The 14,748-nt window shown below is 36.1% G+C and overlaps 1 protein-coding gene across 1 annotated transcript in view; it reads right to left on the bottom strand.

Annotated features, from left to right (window-relative positions):
• Positions 1-6: 6 nt before the first annotated feature.
• Positions 7-14,748, bottom strand: part of LOC122257958 (tyrosine-protein phosphatase non-receptor type 11) — a 46,338-nt gene continuing 31,596 nt past the window's right edge. Inside the window, 12 exon segments of the mRNA XM_086540342.1 lie at positions 7-2,573; positions 3,634-3,817; positions 4,375-4,539; positions 7,596-7,742; positions 9,211-9,441; positions 9,657-9,836; positions 10,264-10,324; positions 11,017-11,027; positions 11,349-11,377; positions 11,380-11,492; positions 11,741-11,935; positions 12,775-12,897. Of these exon segments, the coding sequence (XP_086396468.1) occupies positions 2,182-2,573; positions 3,634-3,817; positions 4,375-4,539; positions 7,596-7,742; positions 9,211-9,441; positions 9,657-9,836; positions 10,264-10,324; positions 11,017-11,027; positions 11,349-11,377; positions 11,380-11,492; positions 11,741-11,935; positions 12,775-12,897 (1,831 nt within the window). The 3' untranslated portion in view covers positions 7-2,181.

Below are 14,748 nucleotides of genomic sequence, written 5' to 3'. Positions count from 1 at the left end.
TGTCAGAGTTCTCCACATCATGTTTTCAGAAGTTTATTAGTAAAAATAGTGCATTATACTGAACTATACATCAAATCAAAAGAAATCCAAACAAAAATGTACTCTCTATACAGTCCTAAACTTCAATGCTAACTCATAATCTATGATGTTGAGATGTGTAGAGAATCCTGCATATCATGCAAAAGAAGAAAAAAAAAGAACAATATATCTACCAAAATATATCAGTTGATTTATTCTTGCAACTGGCATTTCTTTTCATGATATCACCATCTTTTCAATATATTTACTTTAATCATAGCTTGGTAATATCAGGAACTATAATTTGAAAGTAATAGAAGTATTGTAAATACCCATCATAATGCTCTGCTTTTTTTTTATAAAAGGGAAATAAGAGGTAACTTTAATTATCAAGCGAGATCTATGAAAAAGCAGAACCTGAAAAACTCCATTATCATGTCTGCGTATTATCTAATCATCAAAATATCTTGTGATATCATAAAAGCACCATGATGCAGGACATTCTTTACTTGTTTATATTAACTTTTATAATTTCTTCCTCAAAACAAAAATATGTTATTCCTATTGTCTTCTATACCACATTCTCATGTAATCTTTGTGAGTGGAAAAATGTATCATTATCATCAAGGAAGTCAACTGGCACACCTAAACTACAGTAAATCAGGTGCTATATATATATCCCAAATAGTCACAAAGCATATGACAAGGCATAATCCTCTCATAAAAGAATGATAATACACAGAAAAAAATAATGATAAGAAAATGTTCTTTTGTAATGAATGCATCTAATATTTCAATTGCAATCTTGAACATTAGAAACAGTAACATTTCACATTTAGAGCTTTGTTTCGATATGATACAAGATGTTATCACAAAGTAAGGACAAGATAATTTAATCTCTCTAATGTAAAGCGAAGTAAGATCAGACTTATATGATTGCAAAAGCTACTTCTAAATGATTTACATTATTTAACCTAATTATAATTATTCATTCAGTTACTATCAAACTATATTTCCCAACTAAACTGGGAGCACTCATTTATTTTATGTAAAAGTAACTACTTCTGTTTTTTCAATACCATTTCTGATGATGACTGCTTAATCATAGCAAAAATACATTAAACTCTCCAACTCATTTCCCAAAATCTACTGCAACACATATCTAAAAAAAAAAATAGTCTGGCAGCAATTAAGTCATAATTAAGCTTGAAAAGCAAACTGAATACATTATTAGTTATGGTGTGTAGGTAATCATTCCTTGTTATATTAATTATTATCCAAAAAATTGTCAAATATTCAAGAAAATGTATTATTGCCTTCTGGCCAGATATTTTGGGATCAACTATTGAACATTAGTACTTTCAAAATTTCAAAATCCCCAAGCAGCCTTTCTGGCAGACAATCTCCAGAATTTTGGTTGCTTATAATGAATTTCTCTGCCCAAAAATAGTCCTCCCTCAAAGAAAGGGGGAAAAAACAAAGAATGAAAAAGAAAAAAGAAAAAGGAAAAAAGGGAAGTAAATAAAGTAAGGAAAAATGTGAATATAGAAATGAATTTTATCTGAGAGGTTGCAGTTTCATTTTCAAAGCCTAAGTCTGACAAGAAAGATCGTCTCCGGGAGTAGTGCTAGAATTTTTACAAGCTTTGATAATGGCTTCATGACTATTGTTATCAGTATTAATTGAAAAAATAGAAAGAAAGAAAGAAAAAAAGAATTACAAGATTATTGTCATTGACCCATTCATGCCAGATGACATGATATCACACCATGGAAATATTTCGCTCCTGCCAGATGTCCTATCACGTCATGATCTCTCCCTCAATGTGGGAGTGGCATTAGGCAGATATAAGCCCAGGCACAATTGGGTTAAAAAATGGATACAAAACTGACAACTGATTAACGTAATCATGAAGATTTTATTCTTTGTGCTATAAAAAAGGAAGAGTAGGAGAGGAGAGGGGAGGAGAGAGAGGAGAGGAGAAAGGAGGGAGAGAGAATATACTTTTAGGTCTGAGTACTCCCCTGTTAAGAATTTTGATGGTGCTGACTAATTGATAAATGTAGTAATAACCACCCAAACTAGTCACTAGGACTAGCCCTCTATGATATCTAAAATATCCTCTCATTCAAAACCTCTCTAGTTACTTATCAAACTATCAAATTAATTATTAAAACTCTTATTAAAACCAATGCATTTGTAGTACCTTGGGAGGTGGTTTTCCGACTGTGTCTTGGGCAGTGTGGCTGTGGACGTGGGTCGTTTGGGGTCTCTTGGTGTTGTTGATGGTGTGGTAGGCAGCGAGATGGTTGACCGTGAAAGGGATTTGCCCATCTCGATGCCACCTGCAGCCTCACTGCTGTACTTGATGTTAGTGTACTCTCTGCCTAGTTGCAAGCTTTTCTGCTCTGCTGAAATGCGTTGCTGAACTGTTTCTATGTGATGCTGGACAGCCAAATACACAAACTTGTATTGGGCCTCTGTCTGCACCATTCCTGAGCGTTGAGATCTCACCATCTGGATGGTTCGTTGGATGTCTATCTCACAGTCAAGGCCTAATGTAAAATCAGAGAGCGAAAAAAGAAGTAAATATTGCTTTCCAAACTACATATATGAGGAAAAATATATCATCATATAAATTAACATATTTAACCCGTTCCCGATGGGCTATTTTGGCTTTAAATGGTCAAAATGTCAGGATGCTCGAACTCATAAGCCTAATGCGTCGGGATTCTCGGCCGCACTGGCCGTGAGCGAGCGATGTGTGCCCAACTCACCCAGCACACCAGCCTTGACAAAATAACTCGTCCCCGCCATGCCGGCCTTGACAAAATAACTCGTCCCCGACATGATGGACTTGACAAAATAACTCGTCCCCGGCACGCCGGCCTTGACAAAATAACTCGTCCCCGGTGTGCCGGCCTTGACAAAATAACTTGTCCCCAGCGCACCGGCCTTGACAAAATAACTCGTCCTCGGCGTGTGACCCAAAAAACAATAGACGTGATATCTTGCCACCCGTCGTTAAGGGTTAACAAAATGATACACCAACATATTTAACACAAATATTATGCTTATTTCAGGTATGTTTCCAAGACAAAATATTTCCAAATAAAACTTTAATCATACTGAAAATAATTTTTATAGAAATTTATAAGCACTTTTTTAGCTCTGACCAAATATTACATATATGCACAAGTCATAATCATCGTAACCCGAAGTCGACAGGGCAGTTTTGGATCCAATCGGTCTGAATGCCAGGGTATTTCAAGTGTGTAAGTCTAACGCCTCAGACTATTTGCCCACTCTGACCATGGCCGACCACTACATGCCCAATCACCTGGCATGTTGGTCATACAAAAAGCCATGACAAAAGTACTGCCACAACTTGATGTGATATCTTGTAACCTGCCATTAATGGGTTAAAAAGTACAATTATCATTAGTAAAAATGATCAATGATGTGATAAGGCTTTGGGTAACCTTCTATCTCTACTTACAACAAAATCTCCCTTACTTCAAATCAGAAAAATTAACTTGGCAATTTACTTCTCACAACAAACAAAAGCTACTTGTTCTTTAAGTTTACACAATAAAATGTCTGTAATCTATCTACCTTGTCTTTTGATCTGATCTAGGATCATATCCACAACGATGAATGTCCCAGTACGCCCTATGCCCGCTGAACAATGGACAACAATTGGCCCAGCCGATGTGATTTCTTCCTGCCGTTTGTTGACATCATGCAGAAAGTTCAGAACACATCCTGGATCGGACGGAACACCATGATCTGGCCATGCCTTGCAAGAGGGAAAACCAATGTAACAATGAGTTTATAAGAATTTCAACTGACAATATACTGATATCATAACTTTTATCTATTAATATATCAATAAAATTATTTTTAATAACATCCATTTTGGTCGTATCACAATAGTATATTGCCAATACATCATACCCTGCCAATATTAAAACAAATAATATCCATTATATTTTCCCCTTTAATTTTAGATGATTACTGCATTTGCAGTGTCATAAATGATAGTATTTTGTGCAGTAAATATCATAAAGGATAGTATTTTGTGCAGTGAACTGCTGGGTATATGATCTTGTAAAAATGATGCATAACATTTCTGTTTTCTTCTTTAACTTTATAGAGTCATGAGGACAATGAGGGGCAAAACTAGACCCAAACTTTAAAAGATTATTTTTCTTTCAAAATATTATCAAATTCTAATCTTTTTCTTAAAGAAAGAAATAAAAATCAACACATTTTTAAAAGAAAAATCACTGGCCCTACACAATTCTGTTAATTTATTTCTATGCTACATGTAGGAGGATAATTTGGAAATCTTACTGTAAAATGATAATGGAAAATTTTTCTCTCAGGCTGACTGTCTTTTGACACCAAGAACTCTCGCAGGATATAGTCATTGTTGGAGCTCTCGGACATGTTCCTGACGGTGATACGACCATACTCTTTGCTTGCACCTTCCTCAGGCCAATAACGTCCGCATTTGTTCTGGAGAAAAGAGGGAAATATGATAAGCTGTGTCATCAATCACATGATTTCTTAGACAAAAAAGGCATTCATAATTGTGCATATATCAACCTTTGTGAATAGGTCCTGTAATCTCACATGTGCATGGGCAATTTTGGCATTGCACTGTCACCTCAAACCTGTCTACATGAAACTGATTATAAATCCACTGTTTCCTATACTTCCTATACATTTTAATTTATATCATCCCCTTGCAAGCAGTCTTAAATCATATCTGATGAACATAATTAAGTGAACTGTGTATTGATTATAAATATACACTGTAATGACAGTTGTGAATATAAATAAAGATGAAAAAAGGAAAGAAAAAAAAAAAGTGTCCTTCACACCAATTCACCACAAATCTGTGTCTGACAGTCACAGAAAGGCATGTCAAGACTATCCTGAATGTGTTGTCAAGTTTAACCCAATGACGATGGTGCGTCACACTCGTGTGACACAGCCAAACTCCCAATGCCGGGGCGTCATGCCAGTGTGACGATTACAATGCAATATTGGAATCGCCCGGCATAGGGGTCTTCGCGTAGCGAGTGCCCCGTCAGGAAAGGGTTAATACAAGTAACCTTGTTATTTGAAAATCTCAAAAGAGAAGATAGAATTTAAACAATAATAATGTTAACCCATTAACGATGGGGCTATTTTGGCTCTAAATGGTCAAAATGCTGGGATATTAGTAAGCATGAGGCTTATGCCTCGGGATTCTCGGCTGCACTAGCTGTGGCCAAGTGCTGTACGCCTGATCACCTGGTGCACCAGCCTTGACTAAATATCTTGTCCCCAGTGTCTGACTGAAAAAACACTAGAACGTGATATTGTCACCCGTCGTTAACGGGTTAAGTCTCCCTTGACCAACATCTCTAAAATCACATTTTGCAAAGAGACGGGCCATGTAGGACTGGCCCTGCATTTTGCACACTCCTAGGCTAGGGCAACAGGAAGGACTAGGTCACCACAATAATGCCATTTAAACCTCATCATACATACAAGATTTTTTGGGGGTTATGTTCCTGACCACTATCTCAACCAAAAAATGATATAAGAGTAAATTTCCAGAATGGTATCAATGGATTTCTTATGATGTCTACTAACAAAATATAGAATATTACTCAACAAAACTTATAAACAAGTACGATGTGAGTGTTCGAAAATGCTCAATTCAATTAATAGCAAATCACAATTGATCTTATAATTTGAGATAAATTGAAAAACAAAAAAAATCAAGGTAATTAGCATGAAGTGTTCTGAAAAAGGGGTGGTCCAGGAGCAGGAAAAGCCTGCTAACCTCAAAACTAGGTAAAGTTAAGTTGGTTGTTGGGTTGGGATTTTGCAGACAAAAAAAAATACACCAAAAACATCCATTTTAAAGTCCCACCTAAAATCACTGAGCACAGAGAACACAGAAAAATATCATGTTCTATGTAATTTGTTAGTAAACATAGATAATCCACCAATTTTCAATAGATTATTCACCAATTTTAAATAGCAATTTCCCTGGGATACTTCATGCCCTCCCACCTATTGAGTCTAATATTGTTATTGTTAGGTTCAGCTGAATAAAACCACTATATATGCATACCAGACCTCACAATTAATCCACCAATATTAAGTGAAATTGATTTTATGACAAGGACTATTCTAGAAATTTACTGATATAGGAATGGAAAATATATCATCACGTACTCATTCTAAAATGATAATTAGGGAAAAACAAAGACAACTTACCAAACTGGCGAGTGGTACTGGGCTTTCCTCTCTACTTATCCATCATTTACATCCAATTCCATTATATCTAAATTTTTACCCTGCATGCTAGGTCAAAACCTAGCTCCTTTTCTTTTCATAATATCAATTTTCCTTTATCCTTGTCCTTCATCTTTCACCATTTTCATTCCTATTCTTCTTCCCAAACTTGATTTACTTACTCCACTGCCCATTTTATCTTCTATTGAGATAAATAACAATAGGCCTACATATGATTGCTATAAATGTGAATCTCCATTTCAACTTTGTTACCTACAATCTACCAATGGAAAGTGGAACCATTATTTTAGTAGGGAATCAAAAAAGATTTATATTTTTTTCTTTTAAAGAAAAGAAAAACAATATGAACAATCATAAATGTACATACAAGTATGTATATGTACCTCATGATGTGACATGACATGGCATCATGGGTAATCAACAAATTAGAAATAGAATTACATTAGTAATTTTCTTTTCATCTTAATTCTTGTCAATTACATTTGACTTTATAATAGGATTTTGACTCAGATCTGTTTATTCAACCAATCAGAAGCAGAAATTTAATAGTTTTCTTTTACTTTTAAATCACATTATATGACATTGAAACACCTAAACTAAAGTAACAGAGAAATTATGAAAAATAATTAAATTTAAGAATAATCTAGTGTTCTATTGCTGACGTTCCAGCACATCTCAACTGTTCCACACGGAACTCAGCAAGAAAATACTTGATTTTTCAGGACATCACCCGGAACCAGAGATATTTTCCTATCATGTGATATAACGTCAACCGGTGTGAATGGGTTACATTGACAGCTCAGCTGAGGGCAAATGTCTGGTAGTGTAAAAGGGTGCAGATTCATAAATGTCACAGCAATAATGGGTTTACCTATACAACTAATATTACCAAGTTAGTTTATCTATTACCTTAGAAAATGTGTTCTTACCCCATTCACACTAGGTCACATATTATCATGGAATTGGAATATTTCCCTCATGATGGATATCGTCCTATTACGTCACGGCCTCTCCCCGTATATACACATTCTACATAGCTATGTTTGTATATACACATTGAAGTTACGTTTCTATAACCATAATTCTTAACTTGTAAAAAAAAAAACTCCTTTCATAATTCAGTAGAATCTAGTGGGTTAAAAGCACTATGAGAGGTTCAACATGGCATTGCACTGAGAGAAATCTCTCAGTAGCATTAAGGAAATATATATCCCATTCTGAGTATGAAACAGAGAGCAAAAAAGAAAAATCCTTACCTTTCCTCTTTCTACCTCTTTTGTGGTCATGACAATAACTCTTGTATTTTCCTGCCAGATCATCCACCAGAAATCTGCACATGTGGAAGGCAAGCATCCCTGTGTAGCTATGTAAGTCTTGGCTTCACTGCCCAAATCTTCTTCACTCTGAAAATATTGAAATTATTATCAAAGATAGAAACATAAGAATTTTAGACAAGACAGAATATTGTTAATGTGTGTTAGGCCATTAGTATCAAAAGTAAAAGCCAAGATTATATTTTCAGAAACAAGACATGCATTAGGAGAAATATGTTTGTACAAGAATAACTTCAATATAGGCAGAATATGAGAGAACTGTGGTCTCCTCTGTTATCGTAGCACAATGCGAGTATTCATCATATTTGTGTTGCAATGGGAAGATTTCTTTTGTACTTTTAGTATTTGTTTTTTAGAAACTTCTGTACATATTATGAAGTCAGCCAAGTACTGCTATACTACCATTAACTTTTTGTCATCCTGCCTGAATCATTTCAAGGTAATTGATGCAATGTGTGAATTTCCAGCTTAAAAATTGTAAAAAAGAAAAATCATTTTTGTCCAACCCTATTCTTTGGTATCATATAGGCCTATCAAAAAATAATGGCTTGAGATGATTTAGTGATAACTAGTAGAGTGCTGGATTAATGAATTGTGCTTCTTTTACCATGAAGGTTTTTGATATAACAACAAAGGTGGCTGAACACCCCTCAATAATAGGCAAAAGAGAGAAATGATGAAAAGAAAGAAAAAATCCTTGGTACAAACCAATTGCAAAAACTGTCCATCAGATGAATATTAACAAATTTTTATAGCTTTCAGTTCAGTATCTCAGCAATTTCAAAGCCTGAACTTTTAATTTCATTTGTTTTTGTTGAAATCAATTTCATGTTTTCTCTCTAACCTTCTCGCACTTTTGAAGCCTTGATGACTTCACACTAATTGATTGACCAATGTTAGTACTATGTCTGTTCTCTTATCTGATTGACTTTTTTTTTTAATCAAATTTGCTTATGGGTGATGATAGATATCTAGTGAAAGAAGCTGAGATGTAGCAGGAAAAGTTTTAAGAGTAATTCTGTCAGTCTGAGCCAGAAAATTAATGATCCAATTCGAAAACAGAAGCTGTTAATGCCAGAACCTTTCAAAATCAAATATCTTGGTTTGAATTTTTATAATCCCTGAACAGAAGGTTAGGCCACAATCCTACACCCAAATGGATGATCTAAGGGCTCTCCATGGCACTTTATCTATCTATCTATTATCTTTTAGCTTACATTGCCCCCTCCCCATAAATTAAAAGGTATTAAAAACAAATGATTACCTGAAAGAAACTACCTAGTGATTTGGGACATGATCAATGATACTGATGGAGTAAAGACTCTACTTCTTAACTTCTATATATATTTTTCCCTACATTTTTATTACATCATAATGAATCAAGACGGTTTGGTAATTAATTGTAGAAGTTTTTGTCATTATTATTATCACTTTGCTTATTCTAATCATCATGATAGTAATGACATGGGTAATAACCATAATGTGATTATTGTAACATTAACAATAATGAAAGTAAAGGATATATCACCATACTCACAGTGATAAGATTGGCATTTATATAATCAGACCCTGGAATCCCAGGATCTGTATCTCTCAGTATGACTCGTGTGTGGTCGAAAGGCAAAATGTTCTTGTAGCGGTTCTTGTTACGATTCTCAGGCTTTTGGCCTTCTTTACGTGAGTAGAGCTGCTTGCACTCTTGTTGTTGTAGAGACTCAAACTCTTCCCAGAAGCCAGCCTTTCCCATTGTGGGTCCCTGATGCTCCTTCTGCAATGATGGGTCAAAACTTGTTTGGCGTCGACGCTAAGTGACCCATCACCAAATGAGTAACACAAGGGGGGGGGGGGAAATTTGTTAGTAAGAGGGAGTCAACAAGTATATAAAACATGTACGAACATGTTTGATTTTATGTATCCAGAAATCTCATTTATTATCTCAGTTCATCAAGAATTTATTACAAACAAGTTGTAGCATAGACTCACCGATAATTCTCGAACTCTGCTGTCAATGCCACGTGCATTGATTCTTGTGGCATTGAAGGGCATCTTCAAGGGAACAACAGTACCAGATTGTTCTACCATTGGATTTCTCCGGTAGTGTTCAACCAATTCACTCAGAGTGTCAAACTTTCTTCCTCCTCCAACATCATATTTGTTGTCCTGCTAAGAAAAAAAGAGACATCTTTATAAGAACCACTAATTTTGGAAATTTTGAATTCATAGATGAAAACAATGTATAAAGTAAATAGTATAAAAGATCTAATAATTAACCCATTGGATATGAGTGATGTGAATGTGCCGATGGTAAAAAATCATACCAAGTGCCCAGGCAACATGAACATGCTAATGGGTAAATCATAACAGGTGTTTATCATTGATTTTTACAATCATACTAAGAGTAATATTACATTTAATTATAGATGACGGATATTATTGTTACAAATACTATATAACTTTAGTTTAAAATCCCAAACATAGTTGACAGTACTCTCTCCAGGTACCAGAAGGAATTAAAGTCTTGAATGGCACACATCCACTATCTTTACCTTGTACTAATTCAGAAAGTGATGACACACAGCAAGATGCCAACCTCCAGCTCTAAAGGACCAGCAATGTGTAGGCAGAATGAGAAGAGGAAGGTGAACAAGACCCTGTGCCAGCATGGCACAATGTGTTGTGCTGATATACTTACAGCAATGAGCACAGGTCACCTTCCTCTTCTACATCTCTTCATATTTTTTTTGGGTTGAGATGATAGCATTTTTCTTTTTTTTCACAAAAATAAAAGAATATAAAAAAACAAAGGTAGTTTTTGTGCCTGTCTTGTGGTCCAATCTTTAAAATGGATGTCCTATACCCAATGGGTTAAGAAATCCAGATCTTTCCTCTCAAAGGCCATTTTGTAAAAGGTTCTTACCTTTTAAAGACCAGAACATGATGCAAACAATATTTGAATGGGACTTTGAATGTTAACCCTCTCGTGACGGGTGGTACACTACTGTACCGCGCATTCTAGGCCCATTCGCTGGGGACGCGATACGGTGTCGTTTATTTAACTGATTTAGGCCTATGCGTTCGAGAGCCCTGGCATTGTGACATGCAAGGCTGGAATGCCCCCATCATGAATGGGTTAAAGGATGAATGGTTACTGAACTATATACAGGTTTTTCTTCTGAAAATATTTATCTTGTTATGGTAACAGTGCCGACATTAGGTGAAAATTGATATGACTTTTTACTAAACAGTAATATGCACGGACAATGCTGGAAAAAACCCCCCCTAACAAAAGGAAATTAAATAACAAAAGGACACAGAAATAAACTAAACAATCACTTCTATCTACTCTAATTCAACCTAAAAACATTTAAAAGGAAAAAGGCCAAATTATTAACAGAATAAAAAAAAAATAAAAATCCTCCCCCTGTGAACAAAAAAGGAACCACCCCCCCTACATGAAAATGAAAGGCTCAAATCCGGTGTCACCACATTCATGTTTCCATGTGTAATTAATATTACCAATAAAAGAAGGGAATGCAATCTTAACAAAAACATTAAAAAATTAACTTCCATTCTTCTGTATACCTACTTTTGACAGAGGAAAAAAAAAAAAAAAAAGATGAAGGAAAATAAGTAGGAAAAGGGAAAAAAAGGTAAAAACACACATATATCTATAACTTGAGTGCACTTATTCTTGCCGAATGACAGAGAACGTAATCTCCTGGTTTGCTCTGTGATTCTCTGACAAGAAAGCTTCCATTTTTTCCCTTCTCCAGTATGAGCTTCTCAGCCTCACGACCTGACAAATGGCCATGGAACCAACTGTTGGAAACAAAATGGTTATATGCATTGAGAATAAAAGAAATTTCCTCTTTAAAGTATAAAGCACTATTTCATTTTTGTAAATAAATATCAAAAGGGAATATGCATAATCTTAGTGAATAAAACAGTATTAATTACATAACATTTTACAAATATACAAACACACATATACTCATACTCATACTCACACACACACACACACACACAAAGAGAGAGGCATGCACACAGATATCCAAGGAGTCACCAACCGCTCAGTTGTTGGATCTGCGCAGTTCAGGGGATATTTGAGTTCAATGATTTCTCCATTCTTCTCTCTCAGCTGGCCTTGATTCTCCATATAATACTGTACAAGCTCAGCAAGGGTGGCAAACTTCTCACCTCCATACAGATCATAGAAGTCACCCATATTCTGAATCTTTATGTGTGTCACTTCCCCATTCCGCCTGCAAATGGAAATGGGTGGGTTACATGCTATCAAAAAATCTTTAAAATCATTATTCTTAAAATACTTTCTTGCATATTTCTTTATCTCAATGAAGTCCTTTGCTATAGCAAAATCCACAACTAACAAGTAACAAGTAACAAATAACGGGTAACAAGTAATAATAATAATAATAATAAAAACAATAATAATAATAATAAAAATGCAAAGCATTTTTGCACATTTAGCATAATGATATCATACAAAAATTTCTTAATAAAGATAAAAATCCAAAGTTCTAACCAAATCATAAAATATATATATATATATATATATATATATATATATATATATATATATATATATATATATATAAATTTATATATATATATATATATATATATATAAATTTATATATATATATATATATATATATATATATATATATATATATATATATATATATATTTTTATATATATATATTTTATATTATATGTATTTATATTTATATATATATCTATATATATATATATATTTATTTATATATTTATAATATATATATATATATATATATATATATTATATATATATATATATTTATATATATATCTATATATATTATATATTTATATATTTATATATATATATATATATATATATATATATATATATATATATATATATTACTGAACAAATAGTAAAAAATAAATCAAATATAGAAAAACATGTCAGCTATATAATGGATCCATGAAAATAAGTAAAACAATGGCAGTTAAACAAATAAGCATATATACAAAAATAAGTATTTCCATGTCAAAAAAGAATGTAAAAAAACATTACACAGCCTTAACTTGACTCACCTTACAGAGAGTGTGAAGTCTCCAGGATTGGACTTGGACGGCCGTGCCAGGAAGGAGCCCTCGATCCCACGCTCCTTTAGAAGGACCTCGGCCTCCAGCCCCGAGATATTCGGGTGGAACCATCTGCCACACAAAGAGAAAGAATGGAAAAGTGGTGAGAGGTCAGTATTGGACATACTTTTGCTTCTATGGAGAGAAGAAAGATGGAGAAGAGGGTAGGGGAGGGTGTGGGGAAGGACTGGGGGAAAAGGGGGAAAGGAGAAGAGGGGAAAAGGGGGAGAGGGGAAAAGGGGGAGAGGGAAAGGAGAAAGGGAGAGGGAAAGAGAGGGAAGGAGAAGGAAACAGAGTGAGATAGACAGAAAGAGAGAGCAGGAAGTGGAGTGGGAGTGGGAGGGGGAGAGGGAGAGAGCAAAAGGGAAAGGAGGAGAGAAAGAGAGAAGGAAAGGAAATAGGATGGATAGAGATAGAGAGATAGAGAGAGAAAGAGACAAAGGGGGAAAGATAGGGAGGGGGAGAGATGGGGTGCAGGAGAGATAGAGTGAGAGAGAGCAAGGGAGAGCAAGGGAGAGTGAGGGAGAGAGAGGGATAGAGAGGGAGAAGTATACAAGAATACTAAGACAAAAGGATGAGGTAACATAAATTATTCTCACCCCAATTTTAGTTTCTCTTTAAATAAAGAGAGAAAGAGAGAAAGAGAGAGAGAGAAAGTGAGAGAGAGAGAAGAGAGAGGGAGAGGGAGAGGGAGGGAGAGAGAGGGAGAGAGAGAGAGAGGGAGAGAGAGAGAGAGAGAGAGAGAGAGAGAGAGAGAGAGAGAGAGAGAGAGGGGAGGGAGAGAGGAGAAAGGAGGGAGAGAGGAGAAAGGAGGGAGAGAGGAGAGAGAGGAGAGGAGAGAGAGGAGAGGAGAGGAGAGAGAAGAGGGAGAAGAGGGAGAAGAGAAGGAAGAGAGAGAGAAGAGAGAGAAGAGAGAGAAGAGAGAGAGAGAGAGAGAGAGAGAGAGAGAGACAAAGGAGGAAAGATAGGGAGGGGGGGAGATGGGGTGCAGGAGAGATAGAGTGAGAGAGAGGGAGAGATTGGGGAGGGAGATAGAAAGAGAGGGGGAGAGAAAAAGAGAGAGGGGAGATGGGAGAGTGAGAGAGAGCAAGGGAGAGCAAGGGAGAGTGAGGGAGAGAGAGAGGGATAGAGAGGGAGAAGTATACAAGAATACTGAGACAAAAGGATGAGGTAACATAAATTATCCTCACCCCAATTTTAGTTTCTCTTTAAATAAAGAGAGAGAGAGAGAGAGAGAGAGAGAGAGAGAGAGAGAGAGAGAGAGAGAGAGAGAGAGAGAGAGAAGGGGGGGGGGGGTGCAGGGGAGATAAAGTGAGAGAGAGGGAGAGGGAGGGGAGATAGGGAGAGGGAGAGATGGGGGAGGGATGGAAGAGAAATGAGGGAGGGAGAGGAGGGGGAAGTATGGGAGGGAAAGGAGAGAGGGAGAGAGGGGAAGGAGAGAGGGATAGAGAGAAAGGATAGGTAGAGAGAGAAGAAAGGGAGAGGAGGGAGGAGGGGGAGAAAGGAGAGAGAGAGAGAGAGAGAGATAGAGAGAGAGAGAAAGGAGAGATAGAGAGAGAGAGAGAAAGGAGAGATAAAGAGAGAGAAAGAGAAAGGAGAGATAGAGAGAGAGAAAGGAGAGATAGAGAGAGAGAGAAAGGAGAGAGAGAGAGAGAGAGAGAGAGAAAGGAGAGATAGAGATAGAGAAAGAGAGAAAGGAGAGAGAGAGAGAGAAAGGAGAGAGAGAGAGAGAGAGAAAGGAGAGAGAGAGAGAGAGAGAGAAAGGAGAGAGAGAGAGAGAGAGAGAGAGAGAGAGAGAGAGAGAGAGAGATAGAGAGAGAAAGGAGAGATAGAGAGAAGAGAGAGAGAGAGAGAGAAGAGGAGAAGAGAGGAGAGAGAGAGAGAGAGAGAGAGATGAGTGGAGAGAGAAGAGAGAGAGAGAGA

The sequence above is a fragment of the Penaeus japonicus genome, unplaced genomic scaffold (genome assembly GCF_977035675.1).
Source record: "Penaeus japonicus unplaced genomic scaffold, GWHDUDI00000001_assembly GWHDUDI00000010, whole genome shotgun sequence".
Classification (NCBI taxonomy): domain Eukaryota; kingdom Metazoa; phylum Arthropoda; class Malacostraca; order Decapoda; family Penaeidae; genus Penaeus; species Penaeus japonicus.
The sequence above is the reverse complement of the archived record's forward strand: the minus strand, read 5'-3'. Positions and strand labels throughout refer to the sequence as shown.